The sequence below is a fragment of the Acomys minous genome (genome assembly GCF_964271855.1).
Source record: "Acomys minous genome assembly, chromosome: 20".
Lineage (NCBI taxonomy): Eukaryota > Metazoa > Chordata > Mammalia > Rodentia > Muridae > Acomys > Acomys minous.
In genome coordinates this window covers 20,136,165-20,155,235 of record NC_140502.1, presented here as the reverse complement: position 1 = coordinate 20,155,235, position 19,071 = coordinate 20,136,165, and the positions used below count along the sequence as shown (strand labels likewise).

At 54.0% G+C, this 19,071-nt stretch overlaps 1 protein-coding gene and 1 long non-coding RNA gene across 4 annotated transcripts in view; one reads left to right on the top strand and one right to left on the bottom strand.

Annotated features, from left to right (window-relative positions):
- LOC311591622 overlaps window positions 1-19,071 on the bottom strand; it is a 306,130-nt gene that overhangs the window by 50,799 nt on the left and 236,260 nt on the right. The window lies entirely within an intron of this gene.
- The window catches only part of NECTIN2 (nectin cell adhesion molecule 2), a 43,146-nt gene continuing 25,310 nt past the window's right edge, over window positions 1,236-19,071 (top strand). For 2 of the 3 annotated variants that reach the window (XM_084771406.1, XM_084771405.1), the window contains exons 1-2: window positions 1,236-1,576; window positions 14,810-15,172. In XM_084771406.1, coding sequence (XP_084627532.1) covers window positions 1,489-1,576; window positions 14,810-15,172 — 451 coding nt within the window. In that variant the 5' untranslated portion in view covers window positions 1,236-1,488. The remainder of the gene's footprint in view (window positions 1,577-14,809; window positions 15,173-19,071) is intronic. The other variant, XM_084771407.1, reaches the window with a different exon arrangement.

The window sequence follows — 19,071 nt, the reverse complement described above, 5'->3', positions numbered from 1 at the left end:
GTGCAAAATAAAAAGCAAGCAAACAAGTACTATCATTAACAAGAGTGGAAACGAAGTAGGAGAATTTGGCCCTAATGCAAATTCTCTCCCTTCTCCCCCCCCATCCCGCCCCCCTCGCCAGCTCCCCCCTCCCCAGTCAAGTGGACCTTCTCATTAGCTCCCCTCAGAGGCCCTGGGAATGTGAAAAGGCAGGTGGGGGGGGGGGGTCGGAGGAGTGGAGCGTCTAGGAAGAGACAAAAGGGCCAAGTCAAAACCAGACACAAAACCAGAGGAGGCCGGTGAGCTAGAGAAAGTAGGACAAGCACCTCGGGGGAGGGACTGATGGGGCCAGAGGCCCCACTGACGGGCCCAGCCCCACCCTGCGGGGGTGGGGTTGGAGTTGGGGGGGGGGGGCCCTCGGCTTGCCGGGTTGGTCTGTGCTGCCCCCTAGCGGAAGGCTGCGATATACCAAAAAAAGGATACTGGGTGGGAGGGACACAGAGGCCAAGACGCAGGGATAGAAACATCAGGTGTGACACTGAGAGAAAGCTGCGAGGCAGGTAACAAGAGTGTGACAGGGACGCACGCAGGGAGAGATGCACACACGGTCAAAGGAATGCGACGAGACACGGGCGTTCCAAGCGACACAGGCACATGGACAAAGAAAACACCAGGAGCGGAGCCGCACAGAGAAAACATTAGGGACGCAGAGGGAGACTCAAAGATGGTGAGACAGACAGAGAGGAGAAATTCTGGGAAGAAACGGATGCGGCGGCACAAGAACCCAAGGCCGAGATCAAAAAGAAACGAGGTCCACTGAGGAGTGACCCCCCCCCCACCCGCCACAGCAGCAGGACTAGGGGGGAAAAGGCGAAAAAAGGTTGGGGGAAGAGGGTGTGGCCTCGCCAAAGGGGCGGTGCCTCAGGAAGGGAGACCCTATGAGAGCCCACATCCTCAGGCTAACCAGAGGGCAGTGGGGCGTGGTCTGGGCGAGGAGGCTGGGCTTCTGCTGATGGGAGCCGACCGGAAGTTTAGAAGGGGGTGTGACCGCATCTCAGTAGAATGACCAGTAGGGGGCGCAGTGGACCTTCCCGGGAGGTGTGTGTGGGCGTGGCTCAGGGCCTGGTGGGCGTGGCCAAATCACTGAAGGGGCGGAGCTTGATCCCAGGAGAGGGTGGAGCCGGACAGGTGTTGAACCCTGGAGGGGGCGGGGTCATATCTCCCGGAGGGGGCGGGGCCTGAGCCCCAGGATCAGCCCGGCGAAGAGGGGCGGGGCTGTGACGTCATGAGTCCGGCCCGCTGGAGCTAAGCAAGGGGCCGGGGGGCGCGGATCCTGAGAGCCAGGCGGGCAAAGCTGGGCCAAAAGAACTGATCCCGAGAGCCGCGTGCGGCCGAAGCCGGCCTGGAGCCGGACACTTCAGGTCCCAGACTGCCCTCCCAGCCGATCCGTGCACGAAGAGTGGTCCCTAGGCACCCTCTGCCCGGGCCCTGTCCTTCCCCGGGCCCCCCATGGCCCGGGCCGCAGTCCTCCCGCCGTCCAGATTGTCACCGACGCTGCCGTTGTTGCCGCTGCTGCTGCTCCTGCTTCGGGAAACAGGTGAAAACGCGCGGATGCCTTCCTCTGTCCTCAGAAGGGAGGGAGCCGGGGTATCGTCCCCCACCTCACTCCCAGCTCTCCGGAGGGCCCTTCCCTCGTGCCCCCTTCCAGGCTGGCCCTACTGGCCCTCAACATACCTGACTCCCCCTCCGAGTCTCCTAACCTCCCTCTCTGCACCCTCCCCCCTTAATCACAAGTGCTCATTATAACCCGGGTTTCTCTGTGTCGTTCCCCCCCCACCTCCCTCGGGGTGGAAGGGGTTAAATCCTCCCCATCCTGGGCTGATCACTTATCCGGAATCTGGATTTCCGTCTCTGCTTCCCCCTCCTCAGGAATGTGGAGAATGTTCCCCCCCACACTCACACTAGCTAGAGGGTCGTGATGGTGAGGAGGGACCGTCTGCCGCCCCCCCCCCTTTTTCTTGTTGGGTTGGGCGTCTGAGGCCCGGGGAGAATTGGGCGCGAGGGGACCCACGGTCGAGGTTCCCTACACGAGGGGTGGGGAGTTCGGCCTAAGGGGGCCCTTGGCAGGCCAATGATGAGAGTTGGGGGCACCCTGCGGGGGGAAGGGTGAGTCTAGAGTGCAAGCCTCAGGCCTCGGGGACTTTAGAAGCATTGTCCGCTGGGTTCTGGAAAGATTAAGAGCCGAGAGGGTTCTGCCTCCAGGATCTCAGGAGGCTATCCTAACTGAGGTCTGGATAGAATTGGGGTGAAAGGGGTTCAAACTTGTAGGTCTTGGGTTTAACTGTGGGCAAAGAGCTCTATTCGCTGGGGTGCAAGTGCAGTTGGGGGCCAGCCGCACGATTTTGGCAGCTTCGGGTTTAACTATGGGCAATGGAATTTAGTGACGAGGGGGACTCTTGACCTTTGGCCCCCAAATAATAACCAAAGGCTAAAAGCTCTGCCTGAAATTGGGGACTCAGTCATTTGCGTACCAGGTAGAAACGTTGGAGCGGAGGTTTGGAGTTCGCTCTCTTTCCCTTCCCCCTTTCCCTGTGAGCGCCTAGTGGCGTCGTCCCCAGGGAAGTTTTCCGGTATCGCTTTCACCTAGTTTGGGAGGGGCGGGGCGGGGCTGGAGCACTCAGGAGTCCCGACTCCCGGTTTCGGGGGACCTTATCTTTCCTTTGGTCACGCCTTTGTCCTCGAAGCACTTGGAGAGGTAAATAGGAGGAGTCTGCTCTCTTAAGGCAAGCTGCCCTTTCCACCACTCCCCCATTCATGGAGGGGAGAGGCCCCAGGGGCCCGCTGGTAGGGAGGGGACAGGTGTGCTGACTTCACCCAGCCTCTAGCAGGTGACTTGAACACTGAACACTATGGGATGTGAGGCCAGGAGAGTTCCCCCCACCCCACCCGGGTAGTTTGCCCAGAAAGGGGGTCAGAAGAGAGTGGGTTTTCCTTTCGATGCCTACTTCAGAGGTCATCAGCCTTGACCTCCCAGCTCCCTGCCTCTTGTCTCTGCCTCAGCACTAGATGAGATCAGAACCGGCCACTCTTGGGTCCGTTCTCAGACTCCACCCTACCCTCCAAGCCAAGCACTGGTTTGTGTGTGAGAGACCTTCGCACAGAGTGATTCCACAGAACCCCAAAGCAAACTGTGTTCCTCTTCCCAGCCCGCAGAAGAGGAAACAGGAAAGGGCACGCACTTTCCCAAAGTCCACTCTGTCGCTTGGAGGCCTTTGAAAGCCAGCAATCCCTGGGCCGCCCTTGCTGGGCAGGCTCCCTGTGTCCTAGAGCTACAGTAACTGTCCCTTTTCTGCTGGACCCCCTTACCCCCCGGGGGTGGGTGGGGGAGGAGTCCCAGGTGTTGGGCAAACCAGGAGAAAGCTGGAGAGAGGACCTGGGCTCTTCCTAACCCAGCCTGCTTCTATCTCCACTTCCTCATTCTCTCTTTCTCTCTCCCTCTCATTTTTCTTCTGTCTTCCATTCCCTCACTGCTCTTTTCTTCTCTCTCTCTCCTTTTTTTTCTTTTCTTGGGACAGGATCTCTCTGTGTAGCCCTGGCTATCCTGGACTCGCTTTGTAGACCAGGCTGGCCTTGAACTCACAGCGATCCGCCTGCCTCTGCTTCCTGAGTGCTGGGATTAAAGGCGTGCGCCACCACGCCTGGCTCTCCTTCTTTTCACTCACTCCTCCTCCTCCTCCTCCTCTTTTCTTCTTCTTCTTCCTTCTTCTCTCTCTCTCTCTCTCTCTCTCTCTCTCTCTCTCTCTCTGTTTTTCGAGACAGGGTTTCTCTGTATTATCTTGGCTGTCCTAGACTCACTTTGTAGACCAGGCTGGCCTTGAACTCGCAGCGATCCGCCAGCCAGCCTCACTTACTCCTCTTTCATCTCTCTCCTCTCCCCTTTCTCTTTCTTCCCACTTCCGGCTCCCTTCCGCTGGCGCTCTCTCTCTCTCTCTCTCTCTCTCTCTCTCTCTCTCTCTCTCTCTCTTCTCTGTTCTGTTTGTTCATCTTCTCTTCTCTCCATCTTGCCCTTGCTTTCCCTCCATCTCTGTCCCTAGACTCTAGCTGGTCAGCCTCCCCACTTCTGGCCTCCTGGGGGGGGGCAACGGGGGGTTTGCATCACCTGGACCTTCTGCCTGAGCTTGATCCTCCCTCCCCGGCTCCGGCTCCTCCCCACCTCTCTTTGCTCACCCGTGTCATCTAGGCACGTCGGTGGGGGAGGGGAGGAGAGGGGACTGCCGGCCTGGCTGTCTCTTCTCGTTAGGGAAGGGGGAGTGAGCAGAGGAGAAATGGGGGGGGGGGAGCGGGGGGGGGGGGAGGCAGGGACAGGATAGAGAGCAGGGATAGGGACAGGAGCCAAGAGAGGGAGGGGACCGCGAATCAGATCCTAAGGATGGAGTCATGCGCAAAGAATGAAGGAAGATTGTGAGGGAGGGCAGAAAGATACTGGAGAGGGGGCAAGCGTGTAGGCGGCGGAGTTGGGGGGGGGGGGGGGAGCGGACACCCGGAAGGGCAGAGAGGTTTGGTGACAGGAGAGAGAAGACTAAAAGACCCTAGCCAAGGGACTGTGGAGATCCTGTGACCCAGAGAGGTCAGAGCACGGACCAATCTCAAGGCCAGCCAATATGCAGGGGCCACAGGGAGTTAAAGACACAGAAGGGACAGGGAGTCTCTCAAAAAGGGCCAGCTCCCCTGCCCCCGCCTGGGATGCTGTTACATTTTTAATGCCCTAGCACTGCTGAGAACCAGAGCAGGAGGTGGGGGAGGAGGAGGAAAGGGACCCGGAGAGATGGCCCGGGCAGTGAGAAAGTGTGTCAGGAGCTGTGGAAAGGTGTGGGCGCTGGACACACAGGGCTACGGAGACCCCAGGGTCACGAGTAGCGAATACCTGTAACTCCAGCACTCCAAGAAAGCTGAGGCAGGAGGATTGCAGGGAGTTCAAGGGCAGGCTGAACTACATAGGAAGACCTTGTCTCAAGAAAAACAGTGGTGGAGGCAGGCCTGGAATCTCAGCGCGAGCCCCCGGGTAGGCTGAAGCCTCAGAATCCGGCGCCCAGGACCAGCCAAAGAAAGTGCCCACGGAGCATGCGTGAAGCCCTGGGTTCCGTCCTCTGCACCTCCTAAAGCCGGCGTGGTGCCCATGACTGGAGTCCAAGCATGAGTTCAGGATTCCACGGCTACATAGTGAGATCGAGGTCAGCCAGGGTTAACTGAGCCCTTCTCTCAGGGGAAAAAAAAAAAAAGAGGGGATCAAGCAAACTGGGAGTGTGGCATGCATGAAGCCTGGCGTTCGGTCCCTAACACCCTAGAAATCACCAGTGGCCGTGTGCAATCCTGCAAATGGAAGGTAGAGACCAGAGCTTCAGAGGTTCAGGGTCATATTTGGCTCCCTTGATTACATTCAGGCCAGCCTGGACTACATAAGACCTTTAATCCCAGCAACTCGGGATGTAGAGGAAGGCAGGTCTCTGAGTTCAAAGCCAGCCTGGTCTAATTAGAATTCCAGGACAGTCAAGGCTATATGTATGTATGTATGTGTATATATATATATATATATATATATATATATATATATATATATATATATATATTCTAGAGAGAATTAGGCAGGAGCCCAGAACTCTGGGGAATGAGAGGCGAAAGCTCAGGGAGACAAAAAACAGACCCTAGAAATAGGACCTGTATATAGGCAGAGGCCAGAGTCTCCTGGAACCAGGATACACACTGAGGTGTCCACTCTCTCGGCAGAGCCTTTGAGAGCTTCACCTTCCACGGCGGAAGCCCTCTGGGAGCTGCGCCCCTGTAGGAAAAGAAGGCATCACATCCAAGGGGCCAAACGAGCCTCCTCGAGTAGCTCCCGAGTGTTAAAACTGACGCCCACCTAGAAATCCAGACACAGCCCTGGCCGTGCACCCCGGCTGCAGTTGGCTGCGTTCTCAGCCCTCCGACGGGCTCCGGATGTCCTCTGTGGGGGGGTGAGAATTATGATTAATGTAATTAATTAATTAACCAGGTGGCTGAGGCAGCAGCTGATGCCAGCGCTCGAGGCACGCCGGCCTGGAAGGCTTTGCTCCAGCCCTGCCCCACCCTGGCACGGTGAGGGGGTGGGACACTGCATGTTTTATAGGTGTGCAGGGGCCAGCTGAGATGGGAGGAGCCAGGTAGGCAGGAAATCTAAGAGGCCACGGGGTCCGGCACTCAAGCTTTCTTCCCCAGCCCCAGGGTTTCAAACCCTGACCCCCAATTTTCTTCTTTCTGAGCCAACCCTCCTCCTTCAGACTAATAGACCCCAGGACCAACCTTACCCTGTGTCTTTGCTCCCCGCCCCGAGGCTTTCAGTACGCCAGAGGCAGTTCCTAGCCTGCTCTCCCCGTCCTTGGAGAGAGGAAGTGTGTTTGGAGACCCAGCTGACACTTCTGCAGAACTGTCACCGGTCAGCCCTGCTGAGGCAGGCAGAGGGAAGCAAGCGAGCGTTCCCACGGGATGGTTGCTGGCCACCGTGTATGGGGTGTGGCGTGCGTTGGCAGTGTCCCTGCAAGGTCACAGACTCCCAAGTCCCCACCAGTCTCTCTTTCCACTCCCGTTCCCCAGTTGTGAGAAAAAGCTTCCGTGTAGAGATCAGCGAGCGCTTTCTCAACCTGCTTTCGTTGCTCTTAGGAGCCGCCAACCGTAAGCTGATGCTCGGTGCTACTTTACTTTATGACTGTAGTTTTTTGCTCCTGAGCGCTGTGTTGGTTCCCAAGACCGTTGGAAATTGGTGTTGTTTTGTTTTGTTTTTTGTTTTTTTTAATGACCGGGACCCACAGGTTGAGAACCGCTGATCTCCATCTGTCTAGTCACCAGCCTGATCCAGGGAGTCTTTCTCCCCCTCCCATTGGAGCAGGGCAGGGGGGGGGGAGGTTTAGAGACAGGGTTACTCCGGGTAGCTCTGGCTGTCCTTGAACTCACACTGTAGAACCAGGCTGGTTTCGAACTCTCCAAAGTGCTGGGATTATAGGTGTGCACCACAATGCCTGGCTCAGAGGCCTTTTTTTCTTTTTCTTTTCTTTTCTTTTTTTTTTTTCCGAGTCAGGGTTTCTCTGTGTAGCCTTGGCTCTCCTGAACTCACTTTGTAGACCGGGCTGGCCTCAAACTCACAGCAATCCACCTGCCTCTGCCTCCCCAGTGCTGGGATTGAAGGCGTGCGCCACCACCGCCTTTTCTTAATGCTCACCAGTCTCTCTAAACTTTATCCTGCTCCTCTGCCCTGTTCACAGTAACCTCAGAGAAAAGCCCACACCCTCTTAATTCAACCACTGCTTGTGTGACCTAGCACAGGTGGCTGCTTACAAGGCAGGTGTTCACTGCATAGGCCAGGCTCTTCCTTGTGTCAAACTCCCCAGGGGTGGCGTGATAGGTGTGTGCCTCCTCCATGCTTTCTGACTGTCCATCACTCACTCACTCGTTCATCCCTTCACTCGGCACACTCACAGAGCATCTTCAGAGCACCAGCCTGTTCTAGGCTCTTGGATACAGTGATGGATGAAACAGAGGTCCCTTGCTGGGGAGATGGGTGCTCGGTTCTATGTTGAAAGGAGGAAGTTAAGATTCCTTGTTATCCAGCCGGGCTTGGTGGCTCGCTCCTGTGATCGCAGCACTCGGGAGGCAGAGGCAGGCGGATCGCTGTGAGTTCGGGGCCAGCCTGGTCTGCCGAGTGAGTCCAGGACAACCAAGGCTACACAGAGAGACCCTGTCTTGAAACCCAAACCCCAAAAAAAAAGGGACTTGTTATCAGTATGGTGATCAGCTCCTTGTGTCACTAAAGCGAGATAAGGAGGAAGCCATGCTCACCTGGGAGAGAAAAACAGAGAGTGCAAAGGCCCTGAGGCTGGACTTCCCTGAGCCAGAAGGCCTGAGGGGGGATGGGGGGAGGGGGAGGGGGATGGGCACGAGTACGGAGAGTTCTGAGTGAGGAGGGGACACCTGAGGGCTCCAAGCAGAGACGGAGGACAGCAGCTACCATAGTTTCCCTCTGGCTGTGTGCGGAGACAAAGCGTCGGAGGTAGATACCTTGGAGGCGACCCGAGTCAGAGTGGGGTGAGGTAAGCCAGAGTGGGGACCCTCAGGGATCACACGTAGTCCGAGTGAAGATAAGCATTGAAGATGGAGCCTATGAAGATGGGAGAGGCTGGATCAGGCTTCCATCCTGACCTTCTACTGAGGTTTAAGAAGGCCCTTAAAAACGGGCTACTGAAGAGCCCGGCGGTGATGGCGCACGCCTTTAATCCCAGCGCTCAGGAGGCAGAGGCGTGGGGATCGCTGTGAGTTCGAGGCCAGCCTGGTCTACAAAGTGAGTCCAGGACAGCCAAGGCTACACAGAGAAACCCTGTCTCAAAAAAAAAAAAAAAAAAAAAACAACCAAAAAAGAAAAATGGACTATTGAGCTGGGCATGGTGGCGTATGCTTATAATCCCAGCACTCGGGAGACAGAAGCAGGTGGATCGCTGTGAGTTCGAGGACAGCCTGGGCTACAAAGTGAGTCCAGGACAGCCAAGGCTACAAAGAGAAACCCTGTCTCACAAAACAAGCAAAGGACTACTCGGGGTGGGGAGGGTGCTGGTACAAGCACGTGACCCCAGTATGCTGAGTTCCAGGACAGCTGAGACCATGTATGTAGCCAGACTCCATCTCAAAAAACCAAACATCACGGGCCAGGGAGACAGGTAAAGGTGCGCGATGCCAAACTTGGGGACCTGAGTTTTATCTCCAAGACCCCTCTAGGAGAAAGGGAGAGCCAAGACCCCCCCCCACACACACACACCTGAGCATTGGCACATCCACAACCTGCCCGCAAATAAATAAATGTAGTAATTAAAATAAAAACTGTTGGGGCTGGAGAGATGGCTCAGAGGTTAAGAGCCCTGGCTGCTCTTCCAGAGGTCCTGAGTTCAATTCCCAGCAACCACATGGTGGCTCACAACCGTCGAAATTGAGATGTAGCGCCGCCTCTGGCCACGGATGTACATGCAGGCAGAATACTGTGTACACAATAAATAAATGTCTTTTAAAAAAAAAGTTAATTTATGTGCATTGGTGTGAGGGTGTCAGATCTTGGGGTTAATGACAGTTGTGAGCTGCCATGTAGGTACTGGGAATTGAACCTGGGTCCTTTGGAAGAGCAGGCAGGGTTCTTAATCACTGAGCCATCTCTCCAGCTCTCGCACGCCTTTAATCCCAGCACTCGGGAGGCCGAGGCAGGCGGATCACTGTGAGTTCAAGGCCAGCCTAGTCTACAAAGTGAGTCCAGGATGGCCAAGGCTACACAGAGAAACCTTGTCTCGAAAAAACAAACAAAAAAACAAAAACAAAACAAAAGTTCGTCCCGCAGGGGTCTGAACATGCTGTTCTTTATATAGAATTAGAAACTTTGTCTGGAGGTCTTGGGCTATGAGATTTTTGTCATTTGTGCTCTTTTTCTTCCATTGATTTGAGACAGGGCCTCCCTGGGTAACATAGGTTAACCTGGAGCTCTCTGGCCTCACATTTAAAGTCTGCATGCCTCTGCCTCCTTAGTGCTGGGATGACAGCTGAAGGCCACTGAGCCTGCTTCACTTTATTTATTGCATATGAGTGCTTTATCTGCAGAAGAGGGTATCACATTGCATTATAGATGGTTGTGAGCCGTCATGTGGTTGCTGGGAATTGAACTCAGGCCATCTGAAAGAGCAGGCAGCGCTTTTTTTTTTTTTTTTTTTTTTTTTTTTTTTTTTTGAGACAGGGTCTCTCTGTGTAGCCTTGGCTGTCCTGGACTCACTTTGTAGATCAGGCTGACCTCGAACTCACAGAGATCCGCCTGCCTCTGCCTCCTGAGTTCCGGGATTAAATGCGTGCGCCACCACGCCCGGCTCGCAGGCTGCACTCTTAACCACTGAGCCATCTCTCCAGCCCGCCTCTTGTTCTGTTAGCACTCCTGCCTGTGTGCTTGCGTGCGTCACAAGGTCAGAGAACAACTTCCAGGAGCCTGTTCTCTCGATGCACTATGTAGATCTCAGGGGGTCGAACTCGGGTTATCAGTCTTGGCAGCAATCACCTTTACACGGAGCCATCCCACCAGCCCCTCCCCAAAACGCTTGTTTTTAAGCTCGTCTTGCCCTCTTTGATGTACTTCCGGGGCGGGGCGGGGGGGCGGCGCTCTAATTCACATTTACTAGGAGGTGTAATCCCAGCTCTCAGGGCAGTGAGGCAGGAGGATTGATCTGAATTCAACTGGAGCTAAACATTGAGACCCTGTCTACGTAAACAAAGTAAAACCTCTGCCTGGGCAGAAGCGAATGCAGGCGCTGCCAGATGTGGCCTGTGGGGGCAGGCACTGACCCTGTGACCTGGCCTGCAGAGAGTGTCAGATCTTTTACTGGAATTGTCCCAGGGGACCTGGCAGGGCGGCTTAAATGTCTCCATTTCACACATGGAAGAACTTGGGCTTGAAAAGGTCACCCAGGCCGGAAGCCGCGGCCAGCAGGAAGCTCACATCTATCCGTGTTGCAGCCCCTTTAAAAAGTACTTTTCCTGCTGCTCCTCTGTGGTAGGGCTGGAACCCAGAACTTTCCATATGTTATACGGGTGCTCTCCCACTGAGCCCCGCCCCCAGCCCCTCACTGGGGGATTCTAGGCAGGGGCTCTACCACTGAGCCACACCCCCGGCCCCTCACTGGGGGATTCTAGGCAGGGGCTCTACCACTAAGCCACACCCCCGGCCCCTCACTGGGGGATTCTAGGCAGGGGCTCTACCACTGAGCCATGCCCCCAGCCCCTCACTGGGGGATTCTAGGCAGGGGCTCTACCACTGAGCCACACCCCCAGCCCCTCACTGGGGTATTCTAGGCAGGGGCTCTACCACTGAGCCACACCCCCGGCCCCTCACTGGGGGATTCCAGGCAGGGGCTCTACCACTGAGCCACGCCCCCAGCCCCTCACTGGGGGATTCTAGGCAGGGGCTCTACCACTGAGCCACGCCTCAGCCCCTCACTGGGGGATTCTAGGCAGGGGCTCTGCTGTTGAGTTGTCGTCTTCCCAGCTCTCATGGATCTGCTTGGCAGCAGAGGATTCAGCCCTCTTGATCTAGGTGTTCTGCCGGGTTTGAGCAGTGAGCCATACTTGGAGGCGGTGAGACTCTCTTAAGTCTTCAGTGGTGGCCACTCACCCATCTCCCCTGGCACTGTCTGTCTGCAGTATTGTGCTCTGTCAGAGTCCCTCATCAGGGCCACCAAGTTCTTCTTTCTTAAAGACGTTTAAGAGTAAATCGGTGTTTTGTCTACACTGATTGTCTGTGCGCCACAGGCGTGCGTAGTGTCCTAGGAAGAGCCGGATGGAGTTCGGGATGGTTGTGAGCCACCACTTGGGTTCTAGGAACACAACACAGGTCCTCTGCAAGAACAGGTGTTCTTAATATCTGAGCCATCTCTCCATCCCCTATTTTATTTTATTTTATTTTTGTAATTTTTTTTTTTTTGAAACAGAAGTGTGGCTATGTCACCTTGGTTTGCCTGGAACTCACTATGTAGCCCAGGCTAGCCCTCAAACTCCCAGAGACCGCCTGCCTCTGCCTTCTGTGTGGTGAGATTAAGGCTTTGGCTACCACACCCCAGCTTTCCTGGCTTCTTATGTGTGAGGAGGCTGGGACGGTACCTGTTCCCCCCTGTACACTAAGCAGGTAGCTCTGAGGAGCGCTCTCTCTCTCTCTCTCTCTCTCTCTCTCTCTCTCTCTCTCTCTCTCCAGATGGTTGTGAGCAGTTGCTCATGGCAACAGGTTATATGCTGTGTTGTTGAGTCCCTGACCTCGGGGCTCGCTGTCAATGGCCACTTGTAATTATCCGGCCTCTTTTCTTGTTTACCTAGTTCAAGTTTCCTGTGGACCTTACGCCGAGTGCTCTTCAAGCATTCCTTGGTCCTCATAACACCCCTGGAGGGTGCGACACTGTCATTATACCCTCATTATGCAGTTGGGAAACTGAGGCATAGAGATGTAAAGCCACATATTATTGTGCCCTGGGTCATCAGTACTTCCTCCCAAAGCTGGAGACACGAGACACAGGCTGTCTGGTTTCTGTATTTGTTCAAAGTAGGGAGACGGGCTGGCGAGGTGGCTCAACAGTTAAGAGCACTTGCTACAAAAAAAACAAAACAAAACAAATAGAGCACTTGTTACTCTTAGAGAGAACTTGTTCTGTTTCCAGTACAACTGCCTGAAGCTCTGAGTCCAAGGACTCTTGATGCCTTCGACTCGCCTCCACAGGTACCTGCCGTACCCAGATGCTCACGCACACACATAAGATATAAAATAAAACAAGGCAGGCGGTGGTGGCTCACGCCTTACTCCCAGCACTTGGGAGGTAGAGGCAGGTGGATGGATCTCTGTGAGTTCGAGGCCAGCCTGGTCTACAGCGCGAGTTCATGGAGAGCCAAGACTACACAGAGAAACTCTGACTCGAAAATCAATCAGTCAATCAATCAACAATCAATCAATGGTTTTTTTTTAAGTGAAAAATTGGGGACTGGAGAGTTGGTTTGGTGGTTAAGAGCTTTGGCGGCTCTTCCAGAGGATGTGGGTCCCATTCTCAGCATGCACACGGCAACACAGTTGTATGTAACTCCTGTTCCAGGGGATCTGATGCCCTCTTCTGGCCTCTGTGGGCACCAGGCACACCTGTGGTGCACAGACATACATATAGGTAAAACACCCATACACAGCAAATATAGTTTTTAAATACTTTATTTAATTTTGAATTTATGTGCTTTGGTGTAGGGGTGTCAGATCTCAGAGTTACAAACAGTTGTGAGCTGCAATGTGGTTGCTGGGAATTGAACCCGGGTCCTTTGGAAGAGCAGGCAGTGAGTGCTCTTAACCACTGAGCCATCTCTCCAGCTCCCCGTATCAAATAATTTTTTAAAAGAATTATTAATTTATTATGTATACAATATTCTCCTCCATGTAACAACTGCAGGCCAAAAGGGGGCATTGGATCTCATTAGAGGTGGTTGTGAGCCTCCATGTGGTTGCTGGGAATTGAACTCAGAACTTTTGGAAGAACAGCAAGTGCTCTTAACCTCTGAGCCATCTCTCCATCCCCCACATCAAATATAAAAAAAAAAAAGTTTAAGTAAAAATACAGCCAGGCACAGTGGTACATGCCTTTATAATCGCAGCATTTCCAGAAGGCAAGAGGCTCTCTGGGAGTTCAAGGCCAGCCTGGTCTACATAGTGTGTTCTAGACCAGCCAGGGCTGTGTGGAGAAAGCATATCTCGAAAAGGACAAAAATAAGTAAAGTGGGAAAATAGGATAAGGAGCTCACGAGATCCCAGCCTCCTCAGGAGATATTGGCAGTTAATGGTTGCTGAGGGAGGGGGAGTCGTCTACTCGTGGATTTTTTGTTTGTTTGTTTGTTTTTGTTTTTCGAGATAGAGCTTATCTGTGTAGCCTTGGCTTGCTTTGTAGACCAGGCTGGCTTCAAACTCACAGACATCCCCCTGCCTCTGCCTCCCAGGCGCTGGGATTAAAGGCGTGCGCCACCACCTCCCAGCAAATTAATTAATTTTTAAAAAAGAAAGAAAGGGGCAGCCGGGCGTGGTGGCGCAGGTCTATAATCCCAACACTGGGGAGACAGAGGCAGGTGGATCGCTGTGAGTTCGAGGCCAGCCTGGTCTACAGAGCGGGTCCAGGACAGCCAAGGCTGCACAGAGAAACCTCGTCTGGAAAAAAAAAAAAGAAAAGAAAAGAAAAGAAAGGGGCACAACAGGAACCATAGGGGCACAAGAAGGCAAGGCAGGTGACAGTTACCAGCTACATTGTATACTTATACAAAACCCTCTGGAAGAAAGGGAGTTACTCAGAGAGTAACACACCTAGCGAGTGGGCGTTTGCCCTGAGTCAAAAACCGCCAGCACCGTGAAAATAGGCAGAGAACAGAGTTGCGGAGATGAATGGATGGGCCAATACTTTCTATGTCACTATGAGGACCGGAGTTTGATCCCTGATCCCCTAGATGCAGCCACGTGTACATCGGGAATCCCAGCACTGAGGAGGCTGAGACCCCGGCATCCCTAGGATTTGTTGGCCAGCCTAGCTGGACCAAGGAGGCCACCAGCGACTCAGATAAGGTGGGAAGCTGAGAGAGGTGGCCTGTTCTTCCTGAGGATCTAAGTTTGGTTCCCACCTTCCACAAAGAGGCTTAGGACCACATGTACCTCCTGTTTCGGGGACTCTGACACCCCCTTCTGGCCTCTACTGGCATTGCATACATAGGGTGCACAGACATACACGCAGGCCCATTACATAAATTAAAAATAAATACTTCAAAAAATAAAAACAGGGCCAGGCGGTGGTGGCGCAGGCCTTTAATCCCAGCACTTGGGAGGCAGAGGCAGGCGGATCGCTGTGAGTTCGAGGCCAGCCTGGCCTACAAAGTGAGTCCAGGACAGCCAAAGGCTACACAGAGAAACCCTGTCTCAAAAAACTAAAAAACTAAAAAAAAAAAAAAAAAGAATAAAATAAAAACAAAACAAACAAACAAACAAAAAGCCGAGGTTAGGTGTGGCAGCGCCCGACTAATCCCAACACTGGGAGGCAAAGGCAGGTGGATCTCTGCGAGTTCAAGACAGCGTTGACTATGTAGCTGGTTCCAGGCCAGCCTGGGCTATATAGTGAGACCCTGTCTAACGTGAATAAATTGAGTAGGTATCTCATCGCTGCGTTGGCCTTGCTGTCCTGGAAACCTTGGTCCCTCCCGGACGAAACTAACCTCTTTCCTCTCTCCCCAGGAGCCCAGGATGTGCGGGTACGAGTGCTCCCCGAGGTTCGGGGGCGCCTGGGAGGCACCGTGGAGTTACCGTGCCACCTGCTCCCCCCCACGTCGGAGCGCGTCTCTCAGGTGACCTGGCAGCGCCTGGACGCCACAGTCGTGGCCGCCTTCCACCCATCCTTCGGCGTGGATTTCCCCAACTCTCAGTTCAGCAAGGACCGCCTGTCGTTTGTGAGCGCGAGACAGGACAGAAACGCGGACCTGCGGGATGCCACGCTGGCGTTCCGGGGACTGAGGGTGGAGGACGAGGGCAATTATACCTGCGAGTTTGCCACCTTTCCCAACGGCACCCGCAGGGGGGTGACCTGGCTCAGAGTCATAGGTGAGTAGGGTCGGGGGGAGCGGGATATAGCGTGAGAACCCCTCACCTGGCTGTTTCAGCTTGACCCGTCCATAATGTGTTGGCAAGTGCCATTTGTGTTTGTAGAAGTTTGCTTGTATTTTCGTTTTGTTGAGATGGAGATTCGTGGCGATTTGGCAGGCCTCAGACCTTTTAAAAAATTAGGTGTGTGTGTGTGTGTGTGTGTGAGAGAGAGAGAGAGAGAGAGAGAGAGAGAGAGAGAGAGAGAGAGAGAGAGCGCAGAACCACAGGAGTCCTGGGTATCAAACTCTAGGTGCCTGCTGGCTGAGCCACTTTTCCTGTTCCAGCCTCAGCCATCTATGTGGCCTGGGGTGAGCTGGAATTTTTATTTTTTATTTTTTTTATTTTTTATTTTTTTGGAGACTGAGTTTCTCTGGGTAGCCTTGGCTGTCCCGGACTCGCTTTGTAGACCAGACTGGCCTCGAACTCACAGTGATCCGCCTGCCTCTGCCTCCCGAGGGCTGGGATTCAAAGATGTGCATCACCACGCCCGGCTAATGAGCTGGAAATTTTGATCCTTTCGTTTCTGCCTCTACCTCAGAGCGCTTGGATTAAGCATGTGAGCCATCACGCTCAGCTTGTTTGGTCCTGGCGACAGACCCAGCACTTTGTGTGTCATAGGCAAGCAGTCTACCAACGGAGCTTCAGGGTTTGTTGTTGTTGTTGGGTTTTTTGTTTTTTGTTTTTTCCTTCCTTCCTTTGGCTTAGATAGGCGCTCATGTAGCCCTGGCTCGCCTTGAACTTACTGCTTATACAAGGCTAGCCTTGAACTATAAATCCTCCTGCCTCCATCTCCCAAGTGCTGGGATTGCAGGAGTGTGCCAGCACACCCACCTAGCTCACTAGCCTCTACTGAGTATTAGCTGATTACTCTGTCCACCAAGGATATAGCAGACAATGAGCCATTTTTTTTTTTAAACTCTACTAAGGGTCTCAACACGTGTCCCAGGCTGGCCTAAAATCCAAAGCAACCCACTTGCCTCAGGGCTGAGACTATAGCCAGATGGGCCACTGCACTCTACTGTGCTTTTGCTCAATGAATAAAAGCCATGGAGGTTCTGAGCCAGCACGGAGCTGTGACTTGGTGAGGAATGCTCTTGGTGTCACAGAGAGCTCTGGCCAGCTTGTTCAAACCAAAATACACGACTGGGTCGGGGTCTGGACAGGCAGGAAAAGCTCAAGGGAGCAGGTAGCGAGCTGTAGGCACACGGTTGACCTAACGGGATTCCAGGCGAGGCAGTACAAAATAGAGGAAATTTTAGGCAGCTTTGTACTGCTGTGTCTGGGTTCCAGGAAAAGGAAAAGGACACCCATGGGCCTGAAGAGATGAGAGGAGCCGGGCATGGTGGCACACACCTGTCATCCCAGCACTCGAGAGGCAGAGGCAGGTGGATCTCTGTGAGTTCGAGGCCAGCCTGGTGTACAAAGCGAGTCCAGGACAGCCAGGGTTACACAGTGAAACCATGTTGTGATTTTTTTTAAAAAAAGAGTTCCAGCTTCTATTTCACAGGCCCGGCACACACATGGCAGTTCACAACCGTCTATAAATCCACTTCTGGGATGTCCGATGCCCTCTTCTCTCCTCTGTGGATACTGAAGAAATGTGGTGCCCAGACACATGCAGGCACAACATCCATACACAGAAAACAAAATATGAAGGGCTCCCAACTGGCTGGCTTCGGTGGCAATTGACTGGTCCAGCCAGTTGGCATAGCGGCAGAGATTTCTGGGAAGTCCCCTACAAGGGACACCGTCCAGCCCTCAGACACCACATTCCACCCCCCAACCCCCCCCCCCCACCCCGATCTTGTTCCCTTTCCGGCTCTAGAGAGTTTGAAGCTGTCTCAGTCATGGTTGTGTTGCCGTGAAGAGGCACCATGACCACAGAAAGCCTTCAAAGGAAACCATGTCACTGGGGCTGGCTCGGAGTTTGACAGGTTTAGTTTATTATCGTCATCATTGTGGGAACCGTGGCGGCGTGCAGGCAGACATGGTGCTGGAGGAGGAGCTGGGAGTTCTGCGTCTTGATCCATAGGCAGCAGTAGGGGACTCCACAGTGGGCAGAGCTTGAAGATACATGGATGGATGGATGGATGGATGGATGGATGGAGAAATAGATGGATAGATGGATGGATGGATGGATGGATGGATGGATGAATAGATAGACAGACGACAGACTCCACAGTGGGCAGAGCTTGAAGATACATAGATAGATGGATAGATAGATAGATAGATAGATGGATGGATAGACGGACGGATGGACAGACGGATGGATGGAGAGATAGATGATGGATAGAGAGATAGATGGATAGATGGATGGATGGACAGACAGACAGACGGATGGACAGACAGACAGACAGATAGATGCATGCTCACTGGGCGGAGCTTACAGATAGATAAATAGACGGACAGACATATGCATGAAGTTAAAGCCCGCCTCCACAGTGACACACTTCCTCCAACAAGGCCACACCTCCTAATAGTGCTTCTCCCCAGGGGCCAGACATTCAAACATGAGTCTTTGGGGGCCACACCTATTTAAACCACCACAGAAGCCTCCCTGTACATTCCGGAACAGATGCACACCAAAAGGGGGCTCCTGCCGTAGCTCAGAGCACATCTCTTGCCCGTTCTCGGGGAGCAGTCCTGTCATCCCCGCTGCTCAAGAGGCTGAGGCAAGCGACAGAGTGAGTTGAAGGCCAGCCTGGAGAACTTGAGACCCTGTCTCACAATTTTTAAAAAGTGGCTGGCTAGGGATAACGCTCTATCAAGTATTTTCCTAGAATCCCCCAGTGAGGAGCTGGGGGCGTGGCTCAGTGGTAGAGCCCCTGCCTAGAATCCCCCAGTGAGGGGCTGGGGTGTGGCTCAGTGGTAGAGCCCCTGCCTAGAATCCCCCAGTGAGGGGCTAGGGGGCGTGGCTCAGTGGTAGAGCCCCTGCCTAGTATCCCCCAGTGAGGGGCTGGGGGTGTGGCTCAGTGGTAGAGCCCCTGCCTAGTATCCCCCAGTGAGGGGCTGGGGGTGTGGCGCAGTGGTAGAGCCCCTGCCTAGTATCCCCCAGTGAGGGGCTGGGGGTGTGGCTCAGTGGTAGAGCCCCTGCCTAGAATCCCCCAGTGAGGGGCTGGGGGCGTGGCTCAGTGGTAGAGCCCCTGCCTAGGATCCCCCAGTGAGGGGCTGGGGGCGTGGCTCAGTGGTAGAGCCCCTGCCTAGGATCCCCCAGTGAGGGGCTGGGGGTGTGGCTCAGTGGTAGAGCCCCTGCCTAGAATCCCCCAGTGAGGGGCTGGGAGCATGGCTCAGTGGTAGAGACCCCTGCCTAGAATCCTCCAGTGAGGGGCTGGGGTGTGGCTCAGTGGTAGAGCCCCTGCCTAGAATCCCCCAGTGAGGGGCTGGGGATGTGGCTCAGTGGTAGAGCCCCTGCCTAGAATCCCCCAGTGAGGGGCTGGGGATGTGGCTCAGTGGTAGAGCCCCTGCCTATAATCCTCCAGTGAGGGGCTGGGAGCATGGCTCAGTGGTAGAGCCCCTGCCTAGAATCCTCCAGTGAGCCCCTGCCTAGAATCCCCTAATGGAGGGCTGGGAGCATGGCTCAGTAACAGAGCAAGTGTGAGCATGTCCAGTGTTCTAGGTTCAACCTTCTACCCAAAAAAAAAAACAAAAAAAGAAAGAAAGAAAGAGACAAAAAAACGTGGCTTAGTTGGTAAAGTGTTTTCCCCTGGGTTTGATCTCTGGCACCACATGAAACCAGGGGTGATGGCACATGCCTACAATCCCAACACTTGAAAGGCAGAAATAAGATAATCAGAGGTCGAAGGTCATCTTCAAGTGTATATAGTGAGTTGAGGCCAACCTGAGCTATATGAAATCCT